Source organism: Pipistrellus hanaki, assembly GCF_964339955.1.
Source record: "Pipistrellus hanaki genome assembly, chromosome: 3".
NCBI lineage: Eukaryota > Metazoa > Chordata > Mammalia > Chiroptera > Vespertilionidae > Pipistrellus > Pipistrellus hanaki.
In genome coordinates, this window is record NC_140505.1 from 155,188,523 (window position 1) to 155,208,879 (window position 20,357).

Consider the following 20,357-nt stretch of genomic DNA (forward strand, 5'->3'; position numbering starts at 1 on the left):
AGAGGGCAAAAATGTAAGGCTGAATGTTTAGAAAAGTTAAGGGCAGAGAAAATTCATCTGTGGTTTTATTTTTTTTTTTATTTTTATTTTTTATTTTTTTATTTTTTACAATATATTCTATTGATTTTGCACAGAGAGGAAGGGAGAGAGATAGAGTTAGAAACATCCATGAGAGAGAGTCATCGATCAGCCGCCTCTTGCACACCCCCCACTGGGGATATGCCCGCAACCAAGGTACATGCCCTTGACCGGAATCGAACCCGGGACCCCTCAGTCCCCAAGCCGACGCTCCATCCACTGAGCCAAACCGGTTTCGGCTCATCTGTGGTTTTAATCAAAACAGAATAGCAGAGGCAGTCCTCTTCTACCCTTTAACCACCAAAGAATGTTTTCATCTATTCCTTCATCCTTAGTAGCAGGCTTCTTCTCTCCGTGAGAGATCTACCCCAGGCTTTTCTTTGGGTAATAAGTAGTTGATCTCAGGTAGCCAGAGGAATCATGGCTCATGTATGTCAGGCAAGACCATATTCAGAGGCCATGCTGGGAGTTTTATGAAGGTGATTAGAGAAGGAAATTAAATTCACATATTGCTTGGCAAGTTCAGATACTCTATCTCTAAGCTACTATTTTTCTGCAAAGGGTCAGTCTTTTCCATGGAGTGTTAATTCAAATCTAAAAATAACTAAATTTGTGGAAGCCTTTTTTTTTTTTTTCAATCTGCTTGATAGATTTTATTCACACAAAAATTTATTTAAGGTTCTGTGGAATCTTTGACTTTGGCTGTGATGATTTTTGGCTGCTTGACAGTAAGAAGGGGAAGATGATTTCAGTGTCCATCCTCCTAGCAATGGGGTTTCTCATGTCTGATGTAAGTTGCTATACACAGATTTTCTATTTCCTTTGTTTTTTTGTGACTCTAAAAGGCAGAGGATACTCCACACCATACTGTACTTTCAGACAGCTAATGTAATGTTGAACAGCACCCAAATACTAATTTACAGCATTACTGTTATAGGAGATAATTGTTATTTCAGGAAATGATGTCTCAATCTATATTCTATATATTGACTTTTGATTTCAAATGAGAGAGCATATTTGAATGAAATAGTCCACTTAAAAAAATCTAAGTTTTCTGATCCAAATAATAAATGATTATTATGAGTCAAAAGAAATCAATGAATTAGCTGCATTATATAACATGCCTTATCTGAATCTCACCATATTGCTATAATTTCTAATAAAACAACACTCTGTAAATACTGTTACATCCTACAGAGAATGCTAGATTTGTATCCCCAAACTGCCATCCACCAGGTCAGTACTTTTCAAGGTGTTATCCCCCAATCAAACTGCATGGGGATCACTAGCAAGTATTCATATTAAAAATTTATTTGTAATTTTGGGCTCCATGAAAGAAACTGCAGAAGACACAATTAAGTAAAAGGAGATATTCAATGGATTGAAAGAATCTATACTGTTAAAATGGCCATCCTACATAAAGCAATCTATAAATTCAAATGCAATCCCTATCAAAATATCAATCACATTTTAAAAAGAAATAGAACAAATAATTCTAAAATTTTTATGGAACCACTCAAAACCCTTCATAGCCAAAGCAATCTCAAGAAAGAACAAAGGTGGAGGTATCATGCTCCCTTATTTCAAACTATAATACAAAGTAGTAGCAATTAAAACAGTATGGTATTGGCATCAAGACAGACACATATGCCGGGACCGGTTTGGCTCAATGGATAGAGCGTCGGCTTGGGGACTGAAGGGTCCCGGGTTCGATTCCGGTCAGGGGCATGTACCTTGGTTGCGGGCGCATCCCCAGTGGGGGGTGTGCAAGAGGCAGCTGATCGATGATTCTCTCTCATCGATGTTTCTAATTCTCTATCCCTCTCTCTTTCTCTGTGAAAAATCAATAAAATATATTAAAAAAAAAAAAAAAAGACAGACACATAGATTGGTGGAACAGAATAGAGAGCCCAGAAATAAATCCATTCATATGTGATCAATTAATTTACAACTAAGGAGCAAGAATATACAAAGGGGAAAAGACAGTCTCTTTAATAAACGGTGTTGGGAAAATTGGACAGCTACATGCAAATGAATGAAACTGGAACACTATCTGATATTATGCCCCCAAATTAGGTCAAAATAGATTAAAGACTAGAACACAATACCTGAAATCCTAAAGATCCTAGAAGAAAACATGGTGCTAATCTCTTTGACATAGGTCTTGGCAATGATTTTTTAATCAACATCAAAAGCAACAAAGGAAAAAAAAAAATAAGTGGGACTACATTATAGTAAAAAAAAACTTCTGCACATCAAAAGAAACCAGTAACAAAAATGAAAAGGCAACTTATTCAATGGGAGAATATATATCTAAAAAGGGGCTAATATTTAAAATATGTTTTTTAAAAAAACATACAACTCAATAGCAAAAAAATATCAAATTGAGCAGAAGATCTGAATAGACATTTCCAAAGATGACATACAGACGACCAATAGACACATGAAAAGATGTTCAATATCATTAATCATCATAGAAATGCAAATGAAAACCATGAGATATGACTTCATACTTGTTAGAATGTCTATCATAAAAAAGACAAGAAATACCAAATATTGGAGAGAATGTAGGAAAAAGGGAACCCTTATGCACTGTTGGTGGGATTGTAAATTGGTGCAGCCACTATGGAAAATAGTACATAGATGCCTCAAAAAATTAAAAACAAAATTATCACATGACTCAGCAAGTCCACTTCTGGGTATTTATCCTAAGAAAACAAAAACATAAATTTGAAAAGATATATGCATTGTCGTGTTCATTGCAGCATTATTTACAGTAGCCATGATATGAAAACAGCCTAGGCGTCCATTGACAGATGAATGGGTAAAGAAATTATATATATGCCGAAACTGGTTTGGCTCAGTGGATAGAGCATTGTCCTGCGGACTGAAAGGTCTTAGGTTTGATTCGGGTCAAGGGCATGTACCTCTGTTGCGGGCACATCTCCAGTGGGGGGTGTGCAAGAGGCGGCTGATCGATGACTCTCTCTCTCATCGAAGTTTCTAACTCTCTATCTCTCTCCCTTCCTCTCTGTAAAAATCAATAAAAATATATTAAAAAAAATAATAAAAAAAATAATAAAGAAATTATATATAGATAATGGAATATATATATAACTAATGACCTGGTGCATGAAATTTGTTCACAGGGGTGAGGGGGCCTCCAAATGGGGACCACTTGGGGGATGTTTGACTGCTGGTTTAGGCCCAATCTCTGTCCGACTGCTGGGGCTCTGCAATAGGCCCTCCCAGCTTTGACAGCTTGCCTCAGCTCTCGCAGCCACAGTTTTGTCTGGAAGGATGTCCAGAGGGCCGTCTGTAATATGTCTGGTCTAATTAGCATATCACCCTTTTATTAGTATAGTTGGAATATCCTATATAATAAAAGGCTAATATGCAAATTGTCCCCTTGATCGAGACTTTGACCAAGAGTTCAACCAGGGAGCAGGGCCAGCCAGCCAACTTTCTGCGTCCCCTCCCCCCAGCCAGCCCAGCCCAATTGGCCCCGATCGAGGCAGGCTGGCTGGACCCCACCTGAGTACGAATTTGTGCACCAGGCCTCTATATAAAATGGAATGTTATTTTGCCATGAAAAATAATGAATGTTGCCATTTGTGACAACATGGGTGGACCTCAAAGAGATTATGCTAGTAAAATAAGTCAGACAGAGAAAAGCAGATACTGTATGATCTCTCCAATATGTGTAATTTTAAAAAACAAAGCAAAATGAAAAACAAGCTCATAATACAAAGAACAGATTGGTGATTGTTGCCAGAGGCCGGGGCTGGAGGTTGGGAGAAATGGAAGTGGGGGTATATATTTATTTAAAGTCAATGAATCAAACTACTAATCCTGTGTGGTAGGTGTTATTATTTTCACTTTAAAGTTTAAATAGCTCAGCCATACAGAACATAGGTTCTTGCTCTCATTACTCAATTTATCCTGAGGTTTTTGCATCCCCAAACCTATGCTTTTAACCTCAGCATGCACTCACATACACAGTAAGTGGGGCCCAATAAGTAAGAAATTACTGGGGCATAATCAGGACTTTGGATTTTACATGAAGTTCTTTAGTTCATTTTTACTGATCCCAAGATGAGAACTTCTTTATTTGGGATGATAACACAGATTATTACTGATGAACAAATGTCATTTCCCTTTATGACTTCCCAGGGTAGTTACAGGATATCAGTGGTTTTCAAGCAGTAGGCAAAAGAATAATCTGGGGACTGGTTAAAAATGATTCCTATACTCCACCCTCAGAGACCTGGGCCTGCTAGGTTTGTTTTGTCACCCAGGAAGTTATATTTCTTAACAAGCTCCGCCGATAGGTCTGACATACTTGGAGAAACACTGACTCCGAACATTCATGTCCATTTATAAAGCCAGGGCTTAAATTTCACCCCAAACTGGTTTGTAAACTCCTTGATTCTTATCCATCTATGCTTGGCAGCTCCCAGTTCATTGAAAGGATTCAAATTTTGTTTATTAAATTAAAATTAATTACTGTGAGAATACTAATAGAATCATGAATGGGGCTTGATTCCTGAAATTGCTTGGCTCCCAGCTCTTTCATAGCGGGAGGATGAAAGGTAGCAGATCACTGCTCCTAAATGAAGACACCCTGGGCCCTCTGTACTGACTGACAGTGCCAGCTGGAAATTCTCAGAGCAGAGCAAACCTTTCTCCTTTGTAATAATGACAAGCCCAAAGGACAGATGAAATGATGCACGAGGATCCTCGATAGATATCAGCTCTTCTGAACATTTCTTTTGCTAATGAAAGGATTTTAGAGACAGGAGAGGCAGTTAGGCAAAACGCAGTTTTAGGGTAAGGGCCCATGGAGAGGAATACATATCTGATGGGCAGAAATGGCTCCAACCCACCAGATTGTTTAAAAAAATGTTACAAGGTAAGGGGATGAAGAGGAGGAGAGCACTGGGTGAGCTTTGGGACTTGGAAATTGATACCACGCAGGGAAAATGGGGAAAGAGGCCAATTAGGAAAACATGGGGACATAAAATAAGGAAGGGCCCAATTAGAAAGTAGGACGAACAGATAAAGAAGTTTCGAGCCAAAATTGGTTTGGCTCAGTGATAGAGCGTCGGTCTGCTGACTGAAAGGTCCCAGGTTCGATTCTGGTTAAGGGCATGTACATTGGTTGTGGGCACATCACCGGAAGGGGGTGTGCAAGAGGCAGCTGGTCGATGTTTCTCTCTCATCGATGTTTCTAGCTCCTCTCTCTCCTCCTCTCTGTAAAAAATCAATAAAATATATATTAAAAAAAAGAAGTTTCGAGCCTTTATAAACCCGTAGACAAAGAGACTCACTGGACCGTTTTTTCCCATCTTGGAGAGAGAGCAGGGTTCTTTGTTTTGGGGACCCCTCCCCAGGGGGAGTTTGTATACCCTTGCAATAAACTTATACACTTTTGCTTAAAATCTTTTAGTCTGAGAATTTATTTTTCAAACTTCATAGAACAAGAACCTGCGAGAAGAGTCCCAGCTTGCCATTTGGGGGTATCACTAATGTGAAACATGGTGGAAAGGTCAGAAAAAGTGGATGGAATAAAAACGAGGGAAAAACATAATTCCAAACATTTCACTGAAGCGCCCCACCAATGAGGAACTTAATCATTTTAAATTTTAGATTCTGATATTATTCCTTCTCATTTATCCTTTACTTGATGGCATAAAACTGAGATGGTAAGGAAGAAACAACCACTCGCCATTTAGGAAAACTCAAGCCGAGGGACGGCTGCTTCTCCTCTTAGGAAAACGAGTGGCAGGAGCCACTGTGGTCCCTGGAAGATAGCAGCTGGGTTGTGAGCCAAGCATTTCAAACTGATAACAAAGCAATACTTTTTTGTTTTTTTCTTGGAAAGTTTAGGAGTGCTCCCTTGATTTGACCCTACACAGGCAAGTATTCTTTCTCCTAATTTGTTTTTAAACTCAAGTGACAGTCTTATTTATGGCAAGAGAGAAACTTAGTAAAGAAAATCCTAAGTAAGAAAATTCAGCAGAATGAGAAAGCCAGAAAGAGAAATTATTTTGGAACCAATAAACTCCTTAGATATAACTTGACTTCTGTTTTTTTTTGTTTTTTTTTGTTTTTTTTTGTTTTTTTTATTAAAAGCAGAACTTGGGCAAGGGATGGGGGCAGGGCATTTATATGGTGCTTTTGAAGCAATGTCGAAGTCCTGAACTTGAACCCCCACCATCCACATGACCTCATGTTGGAGGTATGCACAAAGAGGTTCCTGGGCATCATTGAGGTAATAAAACCTTTTATGATCAAGAGAATCTTTACTAGTAATGCTTATTCAGTTTACTGAGTCCCTCTCTTCAAATATTACTACGTTATTTAGTCCTAATAATCCATTAAAATCTGCTTAATATTAAGAAAAAAAAAAGATAAGTTTCCTTTGACTAAAGGGCAATCTTTGTAAAATAGCTGGTATTCTAAAGCCAAAGAGAACCTGTAACATTTGTCAGAGAAATTTTAGAGTGTGGATGAAAAGCAAACCAATGGGTCATCCCAGTTAGCTCTCAAACAAGAAAGACTTGTTAATAAAGAATATAATGTAAGTTGAGAACAATTAAACACAAATAAGTACATGCAGATTAAGGAAAATAAAACCATCGTACCCAATGTAAAGATTCAAAAATTTAAAAAGTGTTGGGATTTGGCAGCTCATCAATGAACTCCCATAAGATATAAAAACTGGCCTAGAAGTTTTCACTGCTTTGCGAGGACAATTTCTTCAGGACTATAATGCAGTGTTGTGTGGTAGTGTGGTTATCAAACTTCGGCACAGAGCAGGCTTGCCTGGGAAGCTGTTTACAAAACCAAAAACCAAAACCAAAAAACCCAGATGTCCTCACTGAGGAGAGCCTGACTCCACGGTTCTGAGTGGAAGCTTGGGCACTTGTGCTTTGTGCAAGTCTCTAGTGAGTCTGATACACAGGGAAGGGGAGAGCTATCAATGAAGATCAGTCAGGCTCTTGGAGTCAGGAAGCCCAGGGTTTGTATCCTACCGTGTTTCCCCGAAAATGAGACATCCTCCGAAAATAAGACCTACTGCATGGAAAGATAAGACATCCCCTGAAAATAAAACCTAGCGCAACTTTGGGAGAAAAAATTAATATAAGACACTGTCTTATTTTCCGGGAAACCCGGTAATTCTATCATATTAGCTGTGTGACTGGGGCAAATGACTCACCTCTTGGGTGAGTGTCTTCTGGTGCCCACCCTATCTAATAAAAGAGTAATATGCAAATTTACCATCACTCCAAGACACAAGATGGCTGCCCCATGTGATCAAAGATAACTGCCCCCATGTGGACACAAGATGGACACCACAAGATAGCTGATAGGGGAGGGCAATTGTGGGGGGACCAGGCCTTCAGGGGAGGATAGTTGTGGGGGACCCAAGCCTACAGAGGAGGGCAGTTGGGGGGACCAGTTCAGCAGGGGAGGGCAGTAAGGATTGACCAGTCTGGCAGGGAAGGGCAGTTGGGGGCAATCAGGCAGGCCAGGGAGCAGTTAAGCATTGAGCAGGCTGGCAGGAAGAAGTGATTAGGGGCAATTAGGCAGAGGCAGGTGCACAGTTGGGAGCCAGCAGTCCTGGATTGTGAGAAGGATGTCTGACCGCCCATTTAGGCCCAATCCCAGTCCTAGATTGTGAGAGGGCAATCATACATCCCTTGAGGGGTCCCAGATTGGAGAGGGTGCAGGCTGGGCTGAAGGACAATTACCCCCCGCCCCCAGCCCCCTCATACATGAATTTCAGTACTGGGCTTCTAGTCCTACGTAATAAAAGCCTAATATGCAAATCGACCTAACAGTGGAATGACTGGTAGAACTGGTTGCTATCACTGACCATCAGGGGCAGATGCTCAACACAGGAGCTGCCTTAGCCCACAGGCCCCAGGCTAGCCAAGACGGGTGCCAGCAGGGGCTCTCCAATTGCCCCACCTGTCACTCTGGAGAAGGAGATAACTGACGGTGGCAGTGGGTATTGAGGCTGGCGCCATTCCTGATCACCTTGCTGGTCACCTTTCGCAGAGGCAACTGGCAATGGTGGCGGGGTGACCGTGGGGGCGGGGTGGCTGGTGAGTGGGCTGTGCCATCCCTAGATCACCCTGCCAGTCACCTCCAAGGGGTGCCAGCAGAGGCCCCCCAATTGCCCTGCCACTCACCCCACAGATCATCCTTGATTGCTGGCCAGGCCTAGGGACCCTATCTGTGCATGAATTTCATGCACTGGGCATCTAGTTTATCTACAATGCTAATCACTGGACTATCTCATTAAATGACCTGGAGAACTAAGGATTCAGCAGACACTCTGCTATTGTTAAAAACAATTTTGCATTCAACAAGATTTTAATTTAGTTTACATAAATGCTAGAGGCCACACAATGTTCAGTCCAGCACCTTGGGAATGCCTTGTTCTCACACCAAGGCCAGGTGCACAGAGTTCTTCTGGAGAATTAAGTACCTGGTTAGAAGCAGTAATGTCCTAGAGGGGGCAATGCAATGTAGCGGGAAAAGCACGGGCGATTTAGAGATGAAAGAACTGAACTGAATTTCTGCTTTCTTGTCCAGTGGGTGTGGCTCAGTGATTGAGCATCAAACCAAGAACCAGGAGGTCACAGCTCGATTCCCAGTCAGGGCACATATCCAGCTTGTAGGCTCAACTAACTGGGGGTGTAAAGGAGACAGCCCATTGATCTCTCTCTCTCTCTCTCTCTCTCTCTCTCTCTCTCTCTCTCTCCCTTTTCCTAACTCTCTCTGAAATCAATAAAAACATATTAAAAGAAAAAAAAAAGAGAAATTCTGCTTTGTCATTCCTTAGATAGATGGCAACATTTTTGGATTAATTTCCTCATCTGTAGAGGTTACAATAAGGCACACCACAGTTTTGTGAAGATTAAATAGGGTAATGAAAGTCAGATGTCTAGGGTAGTGCCTGCCACTTAATAGGCTCCTAATAATAGAAAAACTCCCTTTCTGCTTCCACAATAGTCCATTTTTCCAAAGCTGCTAATCTGACAGCTACGCGTGGGTATTTGTGTGTCTGGTCATCTCAAGGTTTCTGGTTAGACCATGAGATCCAGATACCTCTGAAAACTGAATGTGTTCCAGAGTCATGCTAAATCTTGCTGCTTAGTGACTGTTTGTGTGAAACTAGTACAGGTATTTTGAAGCTTTTTTTTTTTTTTTTTTTTTTTTTTTTTTTTTTTTTTTTTTTTAAAGGCTTTGCATGATTGGAAACTATTTAAAAAGAAGGAAAGAAGTTGGATACCTGAAATCATGTCAGTGATTGAGTTAACTAGCAAATGGTATTGTAGAAGAAAATAAGGAATCAAGAAAATAAATTGCTTCTGTTCCTCTGACCTTTAATATTTCCCCAGGACTAAATCAATTTCTTTAAATTTTTTTCTTTTTCTCTTGAAAGAAAGGAAATGGCCCACAGGGGAGAAGCTTAACATGCTTCAACTAATCTCAGCTGAGTAACTGTCAAACTGAAAACCAGTTAGAGGTCTTTAAAAGTGTTTGTTAGACATGAGAAATTTAAATGCCTGGCAAGATTATATTCCCTCTAGTTGTCCCAAGTTTATAGAGGTCTCTTGATTTTTGTGGGATAATTAGTTTCTTAGGAAAAAATATAGTAATGGAACAAAACTGGCTTTGGGGATTTATATTATAAACTTTTTTCCAGTTGTCTTTACCTTATGTAGAGATATAACAGAAATATTAAAGTGAATTAGAAATTTATTTTTGGAAGAAGGGATAAGCAGCTTTTACAAAATAGGAGAATTTTTTGTTTTGTTTTTTTTATCAAAGGGTCTTTATAAATCAACACAGAACTTTACAAAAAAAGAAATTAACATTTCATTTGGGTGTTTCTTAATACTCAACAAGGTCAGATTGTTGGCCTTTTCTTTGCAGATGTTATTTGGCTCAGTATTAATGTTTTTAATTAGAAGTTGTTGGTTTTCTTTATTATTACTTCAAAGTTAATTTCTTTTAAAAATATATATTTTATTGATTTTTTACAGAGAGGAAGGGTGAGAGAGAGTTAGAAACATCGATGAGAGAGAAACATTGATCAGCTGCCTATTGCACACACTCTACTGGAGATGTGCCCAAAACCAAGGTATATGCCCTTGACCGGAATCTAACCTGGGACCCTCAGTCTGCAGGCCAACGCTCTATCCACTGAGCCAAACTGGTTAGGGCCAATATTAATTTCTTTAAATGCATTCCTTTTGCTCTTAAAGATTAATTTATATAATGTCTTCTAGAAAATGACCAAACAGTGACAGTCTTACAAAAGGACTCAATTAACTGTTTAATTAAAATTTACCACCTTCTATTGTCTGAGACACAATCAATTGGTCTGTGAACTGAGGGCCCAGTGTGTGACCCTGCAGGGTATTTCAAAGTTGATTTAGTTAGGGGCCAACTGAGGGCTTATTGAATAATTCACATTTTCCAGAGAAGTTGACTTGAATTATACAGTACAGCCTGCCAAGCCCTCCTTTGTTTATGAATCCACTTTCTGGTTACATCATGCAGGATAGGTCTTTCCTGGAAATCTTGACTAGCGCCTTGTCTTCTATGATGCTGCATTCCAAACCCAGCATAATCTCTCTGTGACCCTTCCCTTGTCTGATTACTCTGATTTGTTAGGAAAAGACCCACCCATTGTTGGTACCATATTTTTCTGTGTATAAGACACTCCCATATATAAGACCACCACCCTTTCCAAACCCAAAATTAAGAAATCAATATTTTAAATATTTTGCTGGTTTTCCTCTTAAGACCTTCTTTTTTTGGTATCTTAAGGCGTTGTTCTTCCTGTTTTCTCCACTGTCTGACCATACATTCAGTGGGAGGAGATCCAAATGGTCTCTATGCAGCTCTATTTCCACGCTCTTTTGTATAGCTGATGACATTCAGTTTGAATTTTGCAGAGTAAGATAATCGATCACTGGTATTTATCTTTTCATTTAAAAAAAATCTTTATGGGGTCAGAACACTCCAGACCAGCACCTGGCACCCCCACCCCCTCCCCCACTCTCACCCCCACCACCACCTCCACCTTCACCTTCAATTAAAACATCAGTTGACGTCAGTAACAATAAGGCTCGTGATTGGAGGAAGCCTGTTTGACAAGGTATGGGCAGCTACACACCTGCGTGGCTCCCTCCTTGGCTGACTTCTGTGTATAAGATGCCCCTCAATTTTCAGTTTAATGATTTTAGAAAAAAAATAGTGTCTTATACACAGAAAAATACAGTATTCTCTCAATGAAACTTTGTTTATATGCTGACCCTGCAATTACTCTTAATTAACTACCTCAGTCTTAATGTAATTTCAGCTATTTGGGGTTTTATGTATGGATTTTGTCTTGGTGTTTTCTTATGAAGTTATTCAGAGTAGATTACAGGCAGTTGGAACCTAGTTGTTGTGGGAAAACAAAACAAAGCACACAAAACAACCACATCTTTATGGCACTAATGAACCTCAAAATACTCTCATTACTTCTTGGAATTTCACAACTGTAGGATTTATTTCCAACTACTTATTTGTTCTAGCAGGGGACATCATGTTTTTTTAAGCAAAGCAATATTCAAGATAGCAAAATAAAGAAAATATCAATTTCTGTATCTGAAACTGGTTTGGTTAAGATGGAAAGCTGGTTAGTTTATAATAAAAGGGGCACATTTTTCATAAGAGACAAAGCAGCCAGGTTAGAAAACCTCGGCACCCACATGTTGAAAAGCACGGGGTGTGGTGAGCATGTTCATGTTCAACACATGAAATCTGGCTTATTTTCCTTAGAAGCTTCCCAGATGTGAAAGAAACAAAAACATGTTTTAAAAAGACAACATTGAGCCGAAACCGGTTTGGCTCAGTGGATAGAGCATTGGACTCCGGGCTGAAAGGTCCCAGGTTCGATTCCGGTCAAGGGCATGTACCTTGGTTGCGGGCACATCCCCACATCCCTAGTAGGGGGTGTGCAAGAGGCAGCTGATCATTCTCTCTCATCGATGTTTCTAACTCTCTATCCCTCTCTCTTCTTCTCTAAAAAAAAAAAAATCAATAAAATATATTAAAAAAAATAAAAAAACAATGTCGAATACTTGGAATTTGAGCGGGGTGGGAAGGGGAGAAAGGTAAAGGAGAAATAAATGGTGATGGAAGGAGAGTTGGCATGGTGAACACACAATACAATATGCAGATGATATGTTATAGAACTGTACACCTGAGACATATGTAATTTTATTAACCAATGCCATCACAATAAATTCAATAAAATTAAATTAAACTTCAAAAAAATACACATTGCCTTAGAATCCCCTAATTTTCCCGACGGGCAACCACTGGGCTGGACAATATCGCAGTCGGCGGCTACCAGGCTGGGTTACGTTGCAGCAGGCAGCTACTAATGCCAGAGGCAGCTTCCCAGCTGGGCACTATCTCAAGAAGCAGTTGCTATCGGAGAGGAAGTCACTCAAGAGAGGAAGTCACTATTTGCAGAGGCTTCTGCTATCCTGAGAGGGAGAGGCTCTCACTATGGCAACAGACAGCCACCACAGGGCTGGGCACTATCCAGCACTATAGCTAACGGAGGCACTATCGTCAAAGGCAACCACCAGGTCAAGACCTATCAGAAGAGGCAGCTACAGAGACGAGACTATGTTACAACAGGCATCTATATGGCCATTTCTGTGATATGTCATAATAATAAAAGGGGAAAAATACAATATGATCTTGAATGGAGAAAAATAAAGAACCCTTCCTTGGATTGTTGTTGTGAGGACTAAATAAATAAATAAATAAATAAATAAATAAATAAATAAATAAATCTGTCCTTTTGCCGACACTCAATAAGTAGTTATAATTATCATGTTATTGATGCTAGTTTTGCAGAACTTGACTTTTGTGCACTTCTTTGAAAACTGGAGGATTCCGTGCTTATTACATTTCTGGAACTGCCTGAGAGCTGCAGGTTACTCCTCAGCATATGACCCTCCCAGGCCAGATTTCCTTTCCTCTCACCAGCCCCGAAGGCCCTAACATGCCCCGCCTCAAATGGACCCACAAGGGATCTAACCTGTTACTAGTAGAACTTCTCTGGGTCCTTCCTCAAACCAAACCCCTCCGCATTAAGCAATTGTAAGCTTTCACCCGACCTTATTTTCCTCTGTATCGCTCCAAGCTTTCTGGATTTCTCAGGGATCAGTGACATGTCAAAAGGAAGAATAAAACTAAGCTGGAGACAATTATGTTAATAATTTTCGTCCTTGCTAAAAAACGTGGTTTTCACAAACTAACAAACCCTGGTGCTTTCTCCAGACTGAAGACTGCTTTCAATTTTGTTTGTAGTTTTTAACACAATCACAGTGTCCCAAAGTACAACTTCTCAAGGCCTTACTGATCAAGAACTCATCAGGGAAGGTGTGTGAGATGCCTGGCCTTCTTTTCAAACCACGGGTTTAGAGAATATCTCATAAGTGACAAAATCAAAATATCAACCCCAAACCAAAAATATAAGCACTACCCAGCCGAATCCCTTTTCCGCTAAGGTAGGTACCGAGAAGACTGTGATAGAAAGACTGCAAACTCCTGAATCATAGACGAGTCTGAAACCCACAGTCACAACCAGCCCCCCTTGTTGTGAATCCTTTGCAAAATTGCCAGTCTGTACCGCAATGATCTCACCATAAATAGGTAACAGCTACTTTGAAGAAGTCTTCTAATTACCAGAAATAAAACCCTGAAATGCCTGCACATGACACATATTCTACAGGCTGGAGGAAAGCTCCTGTGGCAATACATGCCATTCTCTCCTGGCTCACATTAATCCTTTCTTCTGGGCTCAGAGGAGACAGTTCTCCTTTTACATTAACCTGTATTTCTTTTTCATTCATCCTCCCCATAGTGTTTGTCACAAAGGTGACTCCTTGAAGCGAATATAACATTTTGACTCCAGAATGAACCCTGAGTCTTGACTCCCACTGGCTTATGGAATGTACAAGAGAGCTCTGGGCCAATGACAGCTCCCCATTAGTTCTGCCTCCTGAGCAAGCTGCCCTCAGTGTTATCCATGTCATTCTTAACAGGCCCTGGATCCAGAGCCTCGCAGCACCTGGTCCCTTTGCTCCCCCAAATGTTCCTTTCCCACAGGGAGGCTCCCTGATCACTTGCCCGGGACAGAGCCTAAGCACTCTCTTCTCTCTTATTGGAAAGCACCACGACCTATCCATTCCCAGAAGCAGTTGGTGGTTATCTTGTTGGAATCCTCTCCTCCTTCTGCCCCCACGTCCTGACCTTCACCTGCCATTTGAGGCCCTACTACGACACCGTAGGGAGTAGACTTGCCCTAAGTCTCTCCCCAGGAGGCATACCTTACTATTTAAGATCTGGACGACCCTCTGCTGCAGTGTCTGGCCGGCCTTGGGCCTCACGAGGATATAAATGACTTTCAGGTCCGGGCTGGTGCGAAACAGCTTTTCCATCAAGACTTTCCCCAGGAAGCCCGTGGCCCCGGTGATGAGAATGGACTTGCCACCATAGAAAGCTGCGATCGTGGACATGATTCTTCCCTTGGTCTCTCGCGGCCCCAGAAAGAGGTTCCTGGAAAGGAAGAGAAACAACAGAAGATGTCATCCCTGGAAATTCTAATGTGCAGTCATCTAAACGGTTCTTGGTGCTCTCAGAATTTTGAATGCGGGGCAAGGTGAGAGTGATAGTCATCAGGGCTTATTGACAACATGATTCGTGGCAATCAATATTTATTCCGCTCACTGTACATGCCAGGCTTTATGCTGGGAAGTGTGGGCAAGAAATGGGTGAAACATGGTTCCTGCTCTCAAGGAATTGCTCATAGTTGAATGCAGGGGACAGACAGGTAGAGACTGCTATGCAGTATATAACATGGTAAGTGCTGACACAAAGGGGCACAGTGGAGGGGTGCATAGCAGGACCTGGAAATTTCAGGAATGCGACACCTGAGGTGAAAGTTGAAGACAGAGAAGGGCTGCGGTAAGTGTGTTCCAAGCCAAATAAAGAAAGAGAAAGAACAAAGGTCCAGGGTGTGGTGTAGCATGCTGATCGGGGGGGGGGGGGGGGAATAAAAGGAGTTCAGGGTTGCAAGAATGTAAATAATAAGGCGAGGAGTGGCTCTATAACCTGTTAACCCAAAACTTAGAACAGCTATAAAACTTTAAAAATTAGGATGTAATTATTATTTCATTGCAGTTTTTTTCCCCCTCTAAATCCTCACTCAAGGACATGTTTTCATTGATTCTAGAAGGAGAAAGAAACATAGCTGTGAGAGAGAGGCATCAGACGGCTGCCTCTTTGACACGCCTAACTGGGGATCGACCCTGCAACCTGGGTATGTACCCTGACCAGAAATCGAACTCTCGACCCTTAGGTGCATGGGGTGACGCTCTAACCACTGAGAAACACTGGCCAGAGCTCTTTGGAGTTTTATTTAGAGATATTACTGGAGCAAATAACTTTTGGTTTCACTTGTGCTGACTGACCCTGTCCTACCTACTCAGTCATTTCTGAATTGAGATCTTCTCTTCCTTGAGCTGAAAATGGGTCGAGTGCCATCCTTTCCTTCATATGCTGCTCACAGGGTTGAAGCATGGCAAAGGAGAAAGGGTGGAGAAGGTTGCACAGGGAGGCCACAGACAGAGGCTGGGTAAGCCCTGTTTCCACAGCCTGGGGAGAGGGTGATGGGAGCCAGCTGCCCCACTTGGATGCTGGCACTCCAGACGAATAATCCCCATGTGGTAGAAACGCAGCAGGAGTGTTTGTCTTTAAGCCCCAGGTAGTAAAAGACTGTTGATTGGAAGCAGCATCTGAGCTTTGAGTGAAGGCGGTGCTGGCTCTAGGGGAGCAGACTTCCTTTCTGTCCACTGACTCTTCAGGCTGCAGCAGATCCTGTCTGCTTGGAAGGGGCTGGTGTGGATCTTGCATAACACAACTCCAGGGACTGGCCTTGGCATAGGGGTTATAAAGGAGAATTGCAACAAGTCCAAGAGTCCACACCCAGCCTCTTCAGTTTCGGTCAAGGTCACTCTGACATTAACACCTCAGGAACAATGACCTTTCATAGTTATAATGTGCACATTATAATTTATAGTCATGATTTATACTCGGAGGATCTTGTGCCTCTGTTCTTGAGCAGGACTCTTTGCCTTTGGAAGATTCATTCATTCATGAAATTATGCAACAAATAGTTTTGGGTACCTGCCATGTTTTCACTCCAGCAGAGGAGGCCAGGGATACAAAGATAAGCACATAAATAAACAAGACAATACAGATAAGCACATAAATAAACAAGACTGTTACAAATGTAGATAAAACTGGGATGGATGACAGAAATCACATCAATACTATTCGCTTTAGGAAATCTGGATTTCATATCACATTTGCTAGACTTATTGAGCTGCTATTTAAACCCCTTTAATTGAGGGTTGATGTGAGAAATATTATTTTGAGAAACACATTTGGACCTTGTATAAGACATCAATTAATTATTTTTTGTCATATTATATCACACTATTCATATTGTAAGCTATTCAACCATTTTCTCAAGAATTGAGCACTTTGGAAAAATACAGACTATTCTTGCCTTGCCTGCCTTGATGCTCAGAAAAGTGGTGTCACGAGTTTCAATAACATCCTAGGTTAGGTCACAGGTTCTAACAGAAACTGCCTGAAATCAAATCCCAGTCTATCACTTATTAGCTGTGTGACCCCAGGCAAGTTATTAATCTCTACGCTGCAATAAACTGGGGGCAACAGAAGACTCCACTTAATAGTGCTGTGGTAAGAATTCTATGAGTGAACACATATAAAAATCTTAAAAATATGTCACGTAGAATATATTAAGTACATACTATTATTAAGTATTAGCTATTAATATAGTCACTAGTTCCACATTTTTTCCTCTTAATGGCTCTTGCTTTTCCTTTTGACATTTACTTTAAATGTTCTCTCTGAAGCATTTTCTATACCCTCTTTTGGAAATAGGAGGAAACAATTTATAACTCAATCAATCATCAAAGCAAATACAGTGTTATCACCAAACACAACTCCACTAAAGGAGCAGACTTCTTGCCAATTCTTTTCTATGTGAAAATGTGTAGGCACCACACTTCTCCACTCTAACATTTGGCACATGTGAGCATGGCTTGTGGCAGAAAAATTAAGGAAGGAAAACTGAGTTTGGATAGAGGGTCTCCAACCTTATTTCTTCTGCTAATATCATTGTTTGTAATCTCATATGCTTTAGTGGAGTCACATTTTCTAAAAATGCAAATATACTGTTAAGGCATTTTGGTTCCAAACACAGTTTTGCAATTGTGATGAAGAATTTTAGAGAGCAGGAAACATACCTCTCCCAAGCTTATTTCTTGTGGGACAAAGGAAGGCTTGATATGTCCTCAAAGAATGGACTTTGCCTGCTCTGTCCATAGCCCAGATACTTCTCAAACACAACAGAAACCATAGCAGGGTACACAGAGTGCTCTGAGAGGAAAACAAAACATACAGCCGTGTCTCCTGGCACTGACCGCCCGGTCATCAAGACCTGGTGACCACGGTGACCGTGACTCCAATCAAGGCAACCGATTCTGAAAAAGGTCAGAGAGAATGTCCATCCTCAGATCAAAGCTGCTTCAGAGATGGTTCCTCTGTTTCTTGCTTCTACTCTCAGGCTAAGGCATGGTTGCTGGTCCCAGAAGCTCCTCTATAAAAACTGGTTCCCTCAAACCCATTCCATATGGCATAGCTTTGCAAGGTCTAGCAATTGTTAACTCCTAATGTAATTAACTCATTAAAAGACTTACTTTAAACATTAAAATAATTTTAGAGTCCTTTGTGGAGGATATGCAACTTCAGAAGGAGACATATGTTTCGAACTGCTGACTAGGCCAGGGCTTGCCTTGTGTGTGTGTGTGTGTGTGTGTGTTTTAATATATTTTATTTACTTTTTTATAGAGAGGAAGGAAGAGAGATAGAGAGTTAGAAACATCAATGAGAGAGAAACATTGATCAGCTGCCTCTTGCACACCTCTTACTGGAGATGTGCCCGCAACCAAGGTACATGCCCTTGACTGGAATTGAACCTGGGACCTTTCAGTCTGCAGGCCGATGCTCCATTGGTATCCCCAGAATACATCTTAAACTCAGGATGAATGGAGAGACCTGTTAGGACCCTGCAGTTTCTTTTGGGCTTAGACAGTTCCTGAAAGTGAAATTAACAGAATGGGCAATTTCAGACTCTCCTAAGGAATTCACAGGTGTTTTTCTTACAACTGATGTACCATTCCAACTCTGACATAATTCCACAGAAAAGGACCTAGTTATACCAACATAATCTGGCTTTCCTACGTCTACCCAGTTCTGAAACAAACTCCAGCACAGACATCAAGAAAAAGGTGCCAGAGAGCAGTGGTTTCAAACACTTGCTGACACTGTACTTTATTTATTGAGCACCCACCAAATGATAGCACTGTGATGGATGCTTTTCATGGGTCCAACTGAGAGACTGAATATACACGTGAGCAATGGCCAGACCTTGTAGAAAAAAAAGAGCTTTGACCCACAACCTGCAGCAATCTGCTCAAGAACCCAACCTCTTATCTACAATACACAACTCAGGAAGCCAGCCAGCTGTAAATCCCATTGTCTGGAAGTCAAATTGCTACTTCTAAGGGCAATCCAAACAACCCATAGCTACTGTAACATTCAGCCCCAAACAGCCAGGACTTGATTAACAACTGACAGCTTCCCTAATTTTTGTCCCTATTTTCAATTTAGCACCAGAGAAAGCCACATATCTGCCACTAACCAATCACATGGGATGCCCCACTTGTAGTTAACATGCCTACCTGTAGCTTCTCCATGCCAATAATCTCCAACAGGGCAGCCCCGAAGCCTTCCATTTCTCCCCTAGGAAGCTTTCTAGCTCCTTTGCTTTGGAGTCTGTGCCAAAGCACAAGTGGGGGTGATGCCGCCCTTGTTCTTGCAGGCTCGGAATGAATGGCCCACACTTGTTCCCATTTGGTTGGTCTTCCTGCATTTCCACAAACTCTTACACGCATCTTACAAGTAAGGGGAGTTGCAGAGGTTAACTTGTGAATGGGGCCACACAAGTGGTAGAGCAAGGCTTTCCAGTTGATCTCACTAATTCCAAAGGTATTCCACGAACCATTATCCACGTGTAGAAAGATAAAAGAGGCTTTTTTCTCCACTGTCCTCTGCTAACACTAATTTTTACTGTTGGAGTACTTTTATCTTTCCTTAACAAGTAATGACTCTAAGGATAATGCTACTAATCTGTATGCATATTGGTGTAGCAGATGAATTCAATTCAGATGCACTATTGAGAGTTTAAGGGGATTTCCAGGGTTAGAGCAGTAACTCTAATTCCACATTTCTTTATCATGAATAGAATATATGAGCAGATTGAGAGCACGGTAGGTGTTAAGAATTGAGTTGCTTGTGAGGGAAATGGTACTACAGTGCTGTCCACTTGGGCTGCATCCCAATGACTGCATCAGGGCACGTGGGCATTGGATATGAGTCTCAATGTGATTTAAAGGATTTAAAAGCAGCATGCTCTTTTCAGAATGCAGACTTTCCCCATGTGGATAGGTCACTAATTTAGAGAAGGGGTAAACTCGCCAGTAAAATGGTCTCTGGGGGTCACATAGAGGAGTTGATTTAAAGGAAGGAAGCTTTTTGTCTTATTACTGCATTTTGTCATTTTAGGTTACCAGTTCTAAATGGAGTCAAGCTGTCAAGACAAAGACCTCAAATTTACATACATGTTCCTCTCCAGGCCACAGAAACCCTGAAGTTCTGTGTCAAAACCCTTGTAAATCATTTGTTTGTAACATGAAATACTGTGTATTGAAATGGACTTACAAAATTACCCCGAGGCAAGGTGCATGCTCAGTGTTCAGACTCAGTTCTCCAAAACCCTCAGGTGTGACACCTGTCACAATCACTGGATGTACCCATGAGTGATTTCTCCACAGTGACCCTAGAGAGGTGGGGGCGTTCCTCACCACTTAGACACACACCCTAGGGTCCTGGGCCACACCCTTCACAACACTCCCAGGAACCAACCACTCCCTGGAGCCATGGAGGTGGCTCCAGGGAGTGGAAGTCAGGCAATGAAAGTCAGGCAAGACAGAGAGCAACACAGGTTCAGCTGTTTAATATGCAACAAGAAA

General features: G+C 41.3%; 1 protein-coding gene across 1 annotated transcript in view; it reads right to left on the reverse strand.

The window, feature by feature from the left end:
- FAR2 (fatty acyl-CoA reductase 2) overlaps positions 1–20,357 on the reverse strand; it is a 119,585-nt gene that overhangs the window by 43,966 nt on the left and 55,262 nt on the right. Inside the window, exon 2 of the mRNA XM_084877144.1 lies at positions 14,502–14,730. Coding sequence (XP_084733270.1) covers positions 14,502–14,690 — 189 coding nt within the window. The 5' untranslated portion in view covers positions 14,691–14,730. The remainder of the gene's footprint in view (positions 1–14,501; positions 14,731–20,357) is intronic.